Source organism: Oncorhynchus mykiss, chromosome 4 (assembly GCF_057628025.1).
Source record: "Oncorhynchus mykiss isolate SJ-2025 chromosome 4, ASM5762802v1, whole genome shotgun sequence".
Taxonomy (NCBI): Eukaryota; Metazoa; Chordata; class Actinopteri; order Salmoniformes; family Salmonidae; genus Oncorhynchus; species Oncorhynchus mykiss.
In genome coordinates this window covers 69,940,876-69,954,858 of record NC_143025.1, presented here as the reverse complement: position 1 = coordinate 69,954,858, position 13,983 = coordinate 69,940,876, and the positions used below count along the sequence as shown (strand labels likewise).

At 46.1% G+C, this 13,983-nt stretch overlaps 1 protein-coding gene across 14 annotated transcripts in view; it reads right to left on the bottom strand.

Moving 5' to 3' along the window:
* Nucleotides 1-13,983, bottom strand: part of enah (ENAH actin regulator) — a 155,668-nt gene that overhangs the window by 12,636 nt on the left and 129,049 nt on the right. For 5 of the 14 annotated variants that reach the window (XM_090232889.1, XM_036975862.2, XM_036975861.2 and 2 more), the window contains 2 exons: nt 4,554-4,984; nt 289-1,038 (listed from right to left, as the gene is read on the bottom strand). In XM_090232889.1, coding sequence (XP_090089015.1) covers nt 289-1,038; nt 4,554-4,984 — 1,181 coding nt within the window. The remainder of the gene's footprint in view (nt 1-288; nt 1,039-4,553; nt 4,985-13,983) is intronic. The other 9 variants (XM_090232892.1, XM_090232894.1, XM_090232893.1 and 6 more) reach the window with 2 other exon arrangements.

Genomic DNA, 13,983 nt, shown 5'->3' with positions numbered 1-13,983 from the left:
CACCAGACAACTCAAGACCATAAAAGCAACAGCATGGACATGCATGGTAGGAGCATTCTGACCAAGGTGAGTCAGACAGACACACATGACCAACATAGATTGACAAGCACCTACAGACCATTCTCAACAGCCACATAGAACCCAGCCAAAACCACATTAGCCATGCAAGTCACAGCTGCAGCCAGTATTGGCGCCCAGTTGGTTAGGGCAGCCCCCTGCTCCCTGGCACCCCATTAGTGGGTGAGCGGAGGTGGAGGTAGAGAGAGGCTGAGAGAGGTGAGGCCTTACCCTGCTGGGCCAGAGGGTCTGCAGGCTGAGAGGCCTCTGGAGCCACGGAGCAGGAGTCTCCCAGCACAGAGAGGTTTACAGAGAGGTCAGCAGATGCAGGGGGAGCTGTGGAAGGAGAAGGGACAATAGCAGGCTGGGATGAGGGAGAGGACACAAGGGGAGCGATGTGGGAGACGACGGGCAACTGCTGGCAGGACGACGACAGGGACAGGGAGAGAGGGGGCAGCGGTGGAGGGGGAGGTGGGGTCGGAGGAGGCGGGGTGGGGTTGCTGCTGTTGCCGATGGTGACAGGTGAAGGAGCGGGGAACATGGGGGGCCCGTTGGGGGAGGGAGAGGGGTGTTTCTGTGACAAGGGGCTGGGGGCCGGGATGGCGATGACGGGGCGTGGGCCAGTGGCCTTGCCCGGCGGGCTACTGATCATGACGGGGGGCGAGGGAGGCAGGGGGCTGAAGTTGGTTGCTGACCACACCACTGACTTGGAGGGGGTTGCCGGGGCTGGGGCAAGGGGCGTGGGAGGGACAGGCTGTCGCCTGGGGACTGTGGCGTAGTGGGGCAGGACCGGATGGAAGGCGGAGCCGAGTGAGGTGGCGAATCGGGAGGCAGAGTGTCGTAGAGGCGGGGTGGGGGGTGTTGCAGAGGAGGGTGACGGGGTGGGTGGAGGGTAGTTGGGGGTGGTGGGAGACACAGACGTAGAGGAGGTCTTGGAGGAGTACTCTGGAGGCGGAGGGGTGTAGAGGGTGCTTTCAAATGCTACACACATCAGATGGACAGGACAGGAGGGGAGAAGCAGCCACCGTGCAGCCACACAAGAGGGAAAGAACACAGAAGAGGAGAGAGAGAAAGGGGAAAACAGAAAGAATAGAGAAGGGGTAAATGAAGCAGGTAACTAGCAGACCTAAATCTCCTTTTTCTTGATGTCTTTCTCTGACAGAACAGATGCTACTATTAGTACACGGGGTTAGACCAAACCAGAGGCAGACTCTAGAGACAATGTGTCATAATGTGTACACATGGATAGAGAAGCAGCAGAAAACCATAGATCGTCCATACCAGGACTGGGCAAGCAGAACAGTTGTATTCTATACATTTGGAAGTCAAGGCACCACAATTGAGAGATTTAACCAATTTGGACATGTTTGGTTTCAGTAATTGACTGATTGCACAGACTCTGGTAGAAACTTATCCCAAGATAATAAAATGCTTCAATATTTGGGTGACTACACAGTTTCAATCACTTGCAATTCTCCATTACCTAGCTTTCTATCAGAATGATAGAAAGCTATTGGGCCAGTAACCGAAAGGTTGCTGGTTTGAATCCCCGAGCCAACGAGGTGAAAAATCAGTCGTCGTGCCCTTGAGTAAGGCACTTAACCATAATTGCTCCTGTAAGTCACTCTGGAAAAGAGCATCTGATAAATTACCAAAAAAATAGATTAAAAAAACACTACCATATAGTAATGATTTCAAGCCAGACACCTTTACTAAAGAAACTATTTAGAATTGACAAGGAGTTTGCATAAAGTCTTACTGAACCACCCAGAAAAAAATCCCATAATAAAGTTTCTCATGGTGCTTTTTAGTCAATACCCCCATCAATAGTATCCCCTCAGCTCTCATATACATAACCAGTGAGGAGAGGTGGGGGTAGTATCACTGGGTGGTCACGTTGCCAGAGTTTGACTGCATGCTCCAAATTATCCATGCTCTGTTTTGTTGTGGGGCCCCAGCCAGCATAGCCCTAGAGTGAGCCTAGAGTAAGCCTAGAGTGAGCTTAGAGTGAGCCTAGAGTTAGCCTAGAGTGATCCTAGAGTTGCCTAGTGTGAGCCTAGAGTGAGCCTAGAGTTAGCCTAGTGTTAGCCTAGAGTGAGCCTAGAGTTAGCCTAGTGTTAGCCTAGTGTTAGCCTAGAGTGAGCCTAGAGTGAGCCTAGTGTTAGCCTAATGTTAGCCTAGAGTGAGCCTAGAGTGAGCCTAGAGTGAGCCTAGTGTTAGCCTAGAGTGAGTCTAGTGTTAGCCCAGAGTTAGCCTAGAGTGAGCCTAGTGTTAGCCTAGAGTGAGCCTAGTGTTAGCCTAGTGTTAGCCTAGAGTGAGCCTAGAGTTAGCCTAGAGTGAGCCTAGTGTTAGCCTAGAGTGAGCCTAGTGTTAGCCTAGAGTGAGCCTAGTGTTAGCCTAGAGTGAGCCTAGAGGGAGCCTAGAGCTGAGGCCGCTCCCGCCATATGTTTACTGAGGGCTAATGCTGCTAACCCTTTGTGTCGGCCTCATTCTGCTCCACTGACCCTCAGTGGTAGGCTGCGCACGTGCACGTGCACGCGCGCACACACACACACCCACCTACGCCGTATGGGAAGCCTGGGCTCTTGCTGAGAAATGCACTAGGCACACCTTTACAGATTACAGCATATAGACACACTCGTTCACATATACTCATGTGGTGAACACACACACACACACACCCCAACATTCTTGCCCTCCATTCCAAACCACTTCACTCTATGTCATGTCACTTTCTTACAGACCATGTCCTGATTGGCTGTTGTTGAGTCATTCTGAATGCTCATTGTGTTTCTGATACAACTCCACTAACTGGAAACATTGCTCATGTATGATTCTCCCACCCCATCTCTCTACCACGCCTCTCCTCCTTCTGTTGCTCCAAACAGAAGACTAACTCTTCTCCCAATCCCCCCCCCCCCACTCAAACTGCCTCTCTCCCTCTTCTCATTTCTCCATTCCCCTTCCCTCTTGTTCCCCTTTTCCTCCCCCTCTCTGGGTGGTTAGTGGCCACAGGCAGGCCCCAGCTTTGCTCTGTGATCCCAGAGTAGTAACCCATAACGACACACACACACACCTCTTACTAAAGCCCAAAATGGACATACACACTAACTAGAGTGGCCTAAAGAAGAGGGAGACCAGTGAGGGGCGGGCTTAAAACCACCACTTTTTAGCAGGGATTTCCATCAGACCGTTAGGAATGGCTGGATTAATGAGGTCGACGCACAAGGAACTCCTTGTTGTTTCTAATGTGACATGAGACAGACTCTACAGAGTTACAGACACATCAAGAAGCCAATCCGCACATGCCCTACTAGCAGACCCCACCTCCACAACACCGAGTTGGTTTCAGTGTTCAGTTAGAGGTTGAGCATGGTGATCAACACACAGCATGACTTCCACAGACATCCAATGGGATACTACACATACTATGAATGGAATTGGAAATCCAACCCAAAGTTTTTGCGAGGCTATGTACAGTAGGCCAATAGCACACATGTATGTTTTTCCTGCAGGAAAGACAACAAGAAGCATATGAAAAGTGCATTCGCACACTTCAAAAGCACCCCAAATGTTAACATGCAGTGCAACATTAATGATGGTGTTTGTCTTGTCATGTCCTGTGGAAATTGTGTCGTGTACACATTTATTGCACAAAATGCCAGAGTAAAAATGAAATCTACTCGACACCATAATGCCTTAGACATGTTCATGGTAATGTTAATATGATGGCCCCTCCCCCTGGGTAGGCAGGCAGCATGTTAGCCTTGTTTATGTATTTTTAGCCTCTGACTAACATGGAGAATCTAGCCCAGCTAATGTGATGAGTGTGGCACTGAACCATGCCAACACTGGCAGCAATGACCATCTCTCATCCTTGATCCTCCCCCAACCAACTCCTAGAACCTGAGTCCCTCACCTGCCTATGCTTTGCTGGGCAGGCTGGCTAGGGTAGCCTACTATCCACCAACACATATAGTAGACATAGCCATCCCTGGTCAAACATAAGTAGGAGAGAGGGGGGAGTGTGTGTGTGTGTGCCCGTGTTTGCCTGCTCGCTGAGACAACACAAACACTCCCCCCATGCCCTAGGGCCACTCAAGCTGTTCCCCGTGCCCGTCCATATGGGCAGAGAGAGATTGGAGAGGAGCCTGGCTACAAGTCACATTAAGTAACGAGAGGCCAGGGATGGTTGAGTATAGTCAACGTTCGCTTCAGACTCCAGTTAAATGCCACGCTGGGATTTTACACCCAAGACGGCTCTTTGGAAGATCTACTGCTAAAGGAAGTGAGAGCTAAACCCACTCACCTGTTGGTTACTATTCTGATCTTTCATCTTGTTCGGTCCTGTGACTTCAGTGTCTATTGTACTACCATGCTCTGTCCTGGACATCAGATGTGTGTTGGTGTGTGTAAATGTGTAAGTATGTGCATGCATGTGTGTGAGTGTGTTTTAGGTGTGTGTAGGTTGTAAATAAAAAGCCTTGGCTACTCACTGGCGTTGGAGATGTGTCTCCCTCTCTCCCAGTCCAACTGCTCGCTGTCCAACTGCTGCTCCTGCCGCGTCTCATTCTCCATCCTCTCCCTCTCCTGCTTCTCTCTCTCCATCAGCTCCCTCTCTCTCTCCGCCCTCTCTCTCTCCAGCTGCTCTCTCTCCTTCTCCTGACGCTCGCGCTCCAGGCGATCCCGTTCAGTGCGCTCCCTCTCTGAGCGCTCCCTCTCAGAGCGCTCCCTCTCGGAGCGCTCCCTCTCGGAGCGCTCCTGGCGCTCCCGGTCCTGGCGCTCCCGGTCCTGGCGCTCCCGGTCCTGGCGTTCACGTTCACGCTCCCTCTCCTGCATCTCACGCTCCAGCCGTTCCCTCTCCTGACGCTCCCGCTCCAGTCGCTCCCGCTCCACCTCCTTCAGCCGCTGCAGCTCCAGCAGCTGCCTGCCAAGGGAAGAGAGGAGAGAAGAGGAGGTGAGGAGGAGAGAGAAGACACCAGAGGGGTGAGGAAAGAGGAGATACGAGAGGGAGGAAGAGAACAGGTTTGATGAGGAGCGATAGGAAAGGAGCTCATATAGTGTAGGAAAGAGGGAGAGATGAGCAAAGGGAGGAGAAGAAGAACAGAGAGACCAAAGATGGGGAAAAAAACAGAGTGGAGAAGATGAGCCGACGAGGCTTTGACCTGGTTTTCCACGCTGGCCTAACGCACCATGCAGACCCACAGGCAGCGCTTTCACTCGGACAGGCCTTCTTGTTATCATTATATAAGCTTGTTGTCATTATGTAATTACTGTACAAGACAAGCCGTTACGCAATCACAGCTAGCTCTGCACGTTTCTGTTGCTAAACACAACAACGTAGCCAGTCTGCTTCTGGCTACAGCCTCTCTTTCTGTACTGATAAGGAGAGAATCTGTAGGAAATAACAATAGACCAAGTCATCTGTATCCAGCGCGTACTTATGGTCTGCATAACAATCCCCAAGAACACTGTACGTAAACACATTCAATATCAGCTTGTTCAGACCAACAAAACACATAGCTGCAGAGGTCTGATATGAACTCATGATTGGGAATGATGCGTTTCTACAGGTACAGACAGTGTGCTCCAAAATGTATTGAGACAGTGACACGTGTGTTGTTGTTTTGGCTCTGGACTCCAGCACTTTTGAAACGATACAATGACTATGAAATAAGTGCAGAATGTCAGCTATGATTTGAGGATATTGACATTCATATCAGGTGAACTATTTAGAAATTACACCACTTTTTGTGCATAGTCCCCCCCCCCCCCCGTGTTAGAATGGATAAATTCACTAACCTCCCCTGTTATTATAATGGTGAGAGGTTAGCATGTCTTGGGGGTATGATGTTTGTGCGTCTGTAACTTTCTCACTCATCATTATTATTCACGACTCATTCAGGACCATCCACATCAATGTAGAAGTGTTTAGAAACAAATTATATTCTTATTCACAATAAAAGTGACTCCAAAATGATGCAATACATGATTTACCATTCATTTGTATTGGCCACGAAATGATCTGAAACACAACCAAAACAAACAAAACAAACAGCAAATGCAAAAAGTCGCTATGTGCACAGGTAAGATCAGGGATATTGCCTCTGCGTATTGAAGCAGGTCAGATCAGGGATATTGCCTCTGCGTATTGAAGCAGGTCAGATCAGGGATATTGCCTCTGCGTATTGAAACAGATCAGGGATATTGCCTCTGCGTATTGAAACAAGTCAGATCAGGGATATTGCCTCTGCGTATTGAAACAGATCAGGGATATTGCCTCTGGAATTGAAACAGGTCAGATCAGGGATATTGCCTCTGCGTATTGAAGCAGGTCAGATCAGGGATATTGCCTCTGCGTATTGAAACAGATCAGGGATATTGCCTCTGCATATTGAAACAGATCAGGGATATTGCCTCTGCGTATTTAAACAGGTCAGATCAGGGATATTGCCTCTGCGTATTGAAACAGGTAAGATCAGGGATATTGCCTCTGCGTATTGAAGCAGGTCAGATCAGGGATATTGCCTCTGCGTATTGAAGCAGGTCAGATCAGGGATATTGCCTCTGCATATTGAAACAGATCAGGGATATTGCCTCTGCGTATTGAAACAGGTCAGATCAGGGATATTGCCTCTGCGTATTGAAACAGGTCAGATCAGGGATATTGCCTCTGGAATTGAAACAGGTCAGATCAGGGATATTGCCTCTGCGTATTGAAACAGGTCAGATCAGGGATATTGCCTCTGCGTATTGAAACAGATCAGATCAGGGATATTGCCTCTGCGTATTGAAGCAGGTCAGATCAGGGATATTGCCTCAGCATATTGAAACAAATCAGGGATATTGCCTCTGCGTATTGAAACAGGTCAGATCAGGGATATTGCCTCTGCTTATTGAAGCAGGTCAGATCAAGGATATTGCCTCTGCGTATTGAAACAGATCAGGGATATTGCCTCTGCATATTGAAACCGATCAGGGATATTGCCTCTGCGTATTGAAACAGATCAGGGATATTGCCTCTGCGTATTGAAACAGATCAGCGATATTGCCTCTGCGTATTGAAACAGGTCAGATCAGGGATATTGCCTCAGCATATTGAAACAGATCACATCAGGGATATTGCCTCTGCGTATTGAAACAGATCAGATCAGGGATATTGCCTCTGCGTATTGAAACAGATCAGATCAGGGATATTGCCTCTGCGTATTGAAACAGATCAGATCAGGGATATTGCCTCTGCGTATTTAAACAGGTCAGATCAGGGATATTGCCTCTGCGTATTGAAACAGATCAGATCAGGGATATTGCCTCTGCGTATTGAAGCAGGTCAGATCAGGGATATTGCCTCTGCGTATTGAAGCAGGTCAGATCAGGGATATTGCCTCTGCGTATTGAAGCAGGTCAGATCAGGGATATTGCCTCTGCGTATTGAAACAGATCAGGGATATTGCCTCTGCGTATTGAAACAGATCAGGGATATTGCCTCTGCGTATTGAAACAGATCAGGGATATTGCCTCTGCGTATTGAAACAGGTCAGATCAGGGATATTGCCTCTGCGAATTGAAACAGGTCAGATCAGGGATATTGCCTCTGCGTATTGAAACAGGTCAGATCAGGGATATTGCCTCTGCGTATTGAAACAGATCAGATCAGGGATATTGCCTCTGCGTATTGAAGCAGGTCAGATCAGGGATATTGCCTCTGCATATTGAAACAGATCAGGGATATTGCCTCTGCGTATTGAAACAGGTCAGATCAGGGATATTGCCTCTGCTTATTGAAGCAGGTCAGATCAGGAATATTGCCTCTGCGTATTGAAACAGATCAGGGATATTGCCTCTGCATATTGAAACCGATCAGGGATATTGCCTCTGCGTATTGAAACAGATCAGGGATATTGCCTCTGCGTATTGAAACAGATCAGCGATATTGCCTCTGCGTATTGAAACAGGTCAGATTAGGGATATTACCTCTGCGTATTGAAACAGATCAGATCAGGGATATTGCCTCTGCGTATTGAAACAGATCAGATCAGGGATATTGCCTCTGCGTATTTAAACAGGTCAGATCAGGGATATTGCCTCTGCGTATTGAAACAGATCAGATCAGGGATATTGCCTCTGCGTATTGAAGCAGGGTCAGATCAGGGATATTGCCTCTGCGTATTGAAGCAGGTCAGATCAGGGATATTGCCTCTGCGTATTGAAACAGATCAGGGATATTGCCTCTGCATATTGAAACAGATCAGGGATATTACCTCTGCATATTGAAAAAGATCAGGGATATTGCCTCTGCGTATTGAAACAGATCAGGGATATTGCCTCTGCGTATTGAAACAGATCAGGGATATTGCCTCTGCGTATTGAAACAGATCAGGGATATTGCCTCTGCGTATTGAAACAGATCAGGGATATTGCCTCTGCGTATTGAAACAGGTCAGATCAGGGATATTGCCTCTGCTTATTGAAGCAGGTCAGATCAGGGATATTGCCTCTGCGTATTGAAACAGATCAGGGATATTGCCTCTGCGAATTGAAACAGGTCAGATCAGGGATATTGCCTCTGCGTATTGAAACAGGTCAGATCAGGGATATTGCCTCTGCGTATTGAAACAGATCAGATCAGGGATATTGCCTCTGCGTATTGAAGCAGGTCAGATCAGGGATATTGCCTCTGCATATTGAAACAGATCAGGGATATTGCCTCTGCGTATTGAAACAGGTCAGATCAGGGATATTGCCTCTGCTTATTGAAGCAGGTCAGATCAGGGATATTGCCTCTGCGTATTGAAACAGATCAGGGATATTGCCTCTGCATATTGAAACCGATCAGGGATATTGCCTCTGCGTATTGAAACAGATCAGGGATATTGCCTCTGCGTATTGAAACAGATCAGGGATATTGCCTCTGCGTATTGAAACAGATCAGCGATATTGCCTCTGCGTATTGAAACAGGTCAGATCAGGGATATTGCCTCTGCGTATTGAAACAGATCAGATCAGGGATATTGCCTCTGCGTATTGAAACAGATCAGATCAGGGATATTGCCTCTGCGTATTTAAACAGGTCAGATCAGGGATATTGCCTCTGCGTATTGAAGCAGGTCAGATCAGGGATATTGCCTCTGCGTATTGAAGCAGGTCAGATTAGGGATATTGCCTCTGCGTATTGAAGCAGGTCAGATCAGGGATATTGCCTCTGCGTATTGAAACAGATCAGGGATATTGCCTCTGCATATTGAAACAGATCAGGGATATTACCTCTGCATATTGAAAAAGATCAGGGATATTGCCTCTGCATATTGAAATAGATCAGGGATATTGCCTCTGCGTATTGAAACAGATCAGGGATATTGCCTCTGCGTATTGAAACAGATCAGCGATATTGCCTCTGCGTATTGAAACAGGTCAGATCAGGGATATTGCCTCTGCGTATTGAAACAGATCAGATCAGGGATATTGCCTCTGCGTATTGAAACAGATCAGGGATATTGCCTCTGCATATTGAAACAGATCAGCGATATTGCCTCTGCGTATTGAAACAGGTCAGATCAGGGATATTGCCTCTGCGTATTGAAACAGATCAGATCAGGGATATTGCCTCTGCGTATTGAAACAGATCAGATCAGGGATATTGCCTCTGCGTATTTAAACAGGTCAGATCAGGGATATTGCCTCTGCGTATTGAAGCAGGTCAGATCAGGGATATTGCCTCTGCGTATTGAAGCAGGTCAGATCAGGGATATTGCCTCTGCGTATTGAAGCAGGTCAGATCAGGGATATTGCCTCTGCGTATTGAAACAGATCAGGGATATTGCCTCTGCATATTGAAACAGATCAGGGATATTACCTCTGCATATTGAAAAAGATCAGGGATATTGCCTCTGCATATTGAAATAGATCAGGGATATTGCCTCTGCGTATTGAAACAGATCAGGGATATTGCCTCTGCGTATTGAAACAGATCAGCGATATTGCCTCTGCGTATTGAAACAGGTCAGATCAGGGATATTGCCTCTGCGTATTGAAACAGATCAGATCAGGGATATTGCCTCTGCGTATTGAAACAGATCAGGGATATTGCCTCTGCATATTGAAACAGATCAGGGATATTACCTCTGCATATTGAAAAAGATCAGGGATATTGCCTCTGCATATTGAAACCGATCAGGGATATTGCCTCTGCGTATTGAAACAGATCAGGGATATTGCCTCTGCGTATTGAAACAGATCAGCGATATTGCCTCTGCGTATTGAAACAGGTCAGATCAGGGATATTGCCTCTGCGTATTGAAACAGATCAGATCAGGGATATTGCCTCTGCGTATTGAAACAGATCAGGGATATTGCCTCTGCATATTGAAACAGATCAGGGATATTGCCTCTGCGTATTGAAACAGATCAGGGATATTGCCTCTGCGTATTGAAACAGATCAGGGATATTGCCTCTGCGTATTGAAACAGATCAGGGATATTGCCTCTGCGTATTGAAACAGATCAGGGATATTGCCTCTGCGTATTGAAACAGATCAGGGATATTGCCTCTGCGTATTGAAACAGATCAGGGATATTGCCTCTGCGTATTGAAACAGATCAGATCAGGGATATTGCCTCTGCATATTGAAACAGATCAGGGATATTGCCTCTGCATATTGAAACAGATCAGATCAGGGATATTGCCTCTGCGTATTGAAACAGATCAGATCAGGGATATTGCCTCTGCATATTGAAACAGATCAGGGATATTGCCTCTGCATATTGAAACAGATCAGATCAGGGATATTGCCTCTGCGTATTGAAACAGATCAGATCAGGGATATTGCCTCTGCGTATTGAAACAGGTCAGATCAGGGATATTGCCTCTGCGTATTGAAACAGATCAGATCAGGGATATTGCCTCTGTGGATTGAAACAGGTCAGATCAGGGATATTGCCTCTGCGTATTGAAACAGATCAGGGATATTGCCTCTGCATATTGAAACAGGTCAGATCAGGGATATTGCCTCTGCGTATTGAAACAGATCAGGGATATTGCCTCTGCGTATTGAAACAGATCAGGGATATTGCCTCTGCGTATTGAAACAGATCAGGGATATTGCCTCTGCGTATTGAAACAGATCAGGGATATTGCCTCTGCGTATTGAAACAGATCAGGGATATTGCCTCTGCGTATTGAAACAGATCAGGGATATTGCCTCTGCGTATTGAAACAGATCAGGGATATTGCCTCTGCGTATTGAAACAGATCAGATCAGGGATATTGCCTCTGCATATTGAAACAGATCAGGGATATTGCCTCTGCATATTGAAACAGATCAGATCAGGGATATTGCCTCTGCGTATTGAAACAGATCAGATCAGGGATATTGCCTCTGCATATTGAAACAGATCAGGGATATTGCCTCTGCATATTGAAACAGATCAGATCAGGGATATTGCCTCTGCGTATTGAAACAGATCAGATCAGGGATATTGCCTCTGCGTATTGAAACAGATCAGATCAGGGATATTGCCTCTGCGTATTGAAACAGGTCAGATCAGGGATATTGCCTCTGCGTATTGAAACAGATCAGATCAGGGATATTGCCTCTGTGGATTGAAACAGGTCAGATCAGGGATATTGCCTCTGCGTATTGAAACAGATCAGGGATATTGCCTCTGCATATTGAAACAGGTCAGATCAGGGATATTGCCTCTGCGTATTGAAACAGGTCAGATCAGGGATATTGCCTCTGCGTATTGAAACAGATCAGGGATATTGCCTCTGCGTATTGAAACAGATCAGGGATATTGCCTCTGCGTATTGAAACAGATCAGGGATATTGCCTCTGCGTATTGAAACAGATCAGGGATATTGCCTCTGCGTATTGAAACAGATCAGATCAGGGATATTGCCTCTGCATATTGAAACAGATCAGGGATATTGCCTCTGCATATTGAAACAGATCAGATCAGGGATATTGCCTCTGCGTATTGAAACAGATCAGATCAGGGATATTGCCTCTGCATATTGAAACAGATCAGGGATATTGCCTCTGCATATTGAAACAGATCAGATCAGGGATATTGCCTCTGCGTATTGAAACAGATCAGATCAGGGATATTGCCTCTGCGTATTGAAACAGATCAGATCAGGGATATTGCCTCTGCGTATTGAAACAGGTCAGATCAGGGATATTGCCTCTGCGTATTGAAACAGATCAGATCAGGGATATTGCCTCTGTGGATTGAAACAGGTCAGATCAGGGATATTGCCTCTGCGTATTGAAACAGATCAGGGATATTGCCTCTGCATATTGAAACAGGTCAGATCAGGGATATTGCCTCTGCGTATTGAAACAGATCAGGGATATTGCCTCTGCGTATTGAAACAGTATTGTGGTTAAATGGGAGAGGAAAGACTATGTATCTATTGGGCTAAGGCACTGCATCTCAGTGCAAGAGAGGTCACTACAGTCCCTGGTTCGTATCCAGGCTGTATCACATCCGCCTGTGACTGGGAGTCCCATAGAGTGGCGCACAATTGGACCAGCATCGTCCGAGTTTGGCCGGGGTAGGCCGTCATTGTAAATAAGGATATGTTCTTAAGTGACTTGCCTAGTTAAATGAAGGTTACATTTAAAAAAATTGTGACCTCTAAGAAATAGAGAATGAAACTAACTTGATCCTCTTTCCCCTTCCTACCACGGTATATGCTTGCTGTTATTCCAGAAAGCACACCAGATATTCCCTGGCATTATGTGGCTGAGCGAGGAGGAGAAACTGAAATGTTTTTTTGTCCATTGTGTATTTCCGTTTGCAGAATATTGCAGAATATAAAAGGGCTACCTATAACTAAATAAGAAAATATTTAGCGTCTATGTGGTAAATGGAATGTATGTACATAGATAGTGTATAGGCTTTATAAAATAAAGAAAAACCATGGAATGAGTAGGTGTGTCCAAACTTTTGACTGGTACTGTATGTATGTATGTATGTATGTATGTATGTATGTATGCATGCATGTATGTAAATGTTTTACTGTTCTAGGAATATTATTGTTTGGATAACCTTATTTACTATTATGTATTGATTTTTTAGCTTAAATTGTTTCACTCTTTATGCGATGCGTACTGCAGAGAACACCGGAAGAAGAATTATCACAGTGAATTATTGTAATGTTTGTTTATTTGTCAATTAATCCCATTGGGGATGGATTGCCAACTGGAGATTTGACACGAAAATAAAATTGTATTCATTCCTTCAGTCACAAGCTTGATGTAATCATTGCATGCAAGGAATATGAGACTAAAAACTGTTTACTACTTTAATACATAAGTGAATTTGTCCCAATACTTTTGGTTCCCTAAAATGGGGAGACTGTGTACAAAAAGTGTTGTAATTTCAAAAAGGTTCACCCGATATGGCAATACCCTCAAATTAAAGCTGCAATTTAACCTCATTGTATCATTTGAAATCCAAAGTGCTGGAGTACAGAGCCAAAACAACAGCAAATGTATCACTGTCCCAATACTTTTGGAGCTCACTGTATCTCACCACTAGAGGGGAGCATTCTCCAATAAAAGGTGAGGCAGGCTGCCTCCTGGCATAGTCTACTGTAGCTAACTGTGTTGTAGTAGAGTCAGGCTCCAAACCATTTCAGACTGTTCTCTCTCTCCTCATATCTCTGCCATGGAGGCTGTGACTGATGTACCTTGCCATTCTGTGGGGCTTCATCTGCCTCAGCCAGGCCTCTGTCCAACATTACCCAGAATGTCATAATGATACTGGAGACCCCTAATAATCTACTGTACATACAGACCGCTACAGCTCAGTGTTGAGGTGTGGAGACGACAGACGGATGACGCAAATATCAGGGAGTGTGTGTAATGTCAATGATGTGGGGGTTGGGGGGGGGGGTTGAAACATCTTGGATTTGGTTAC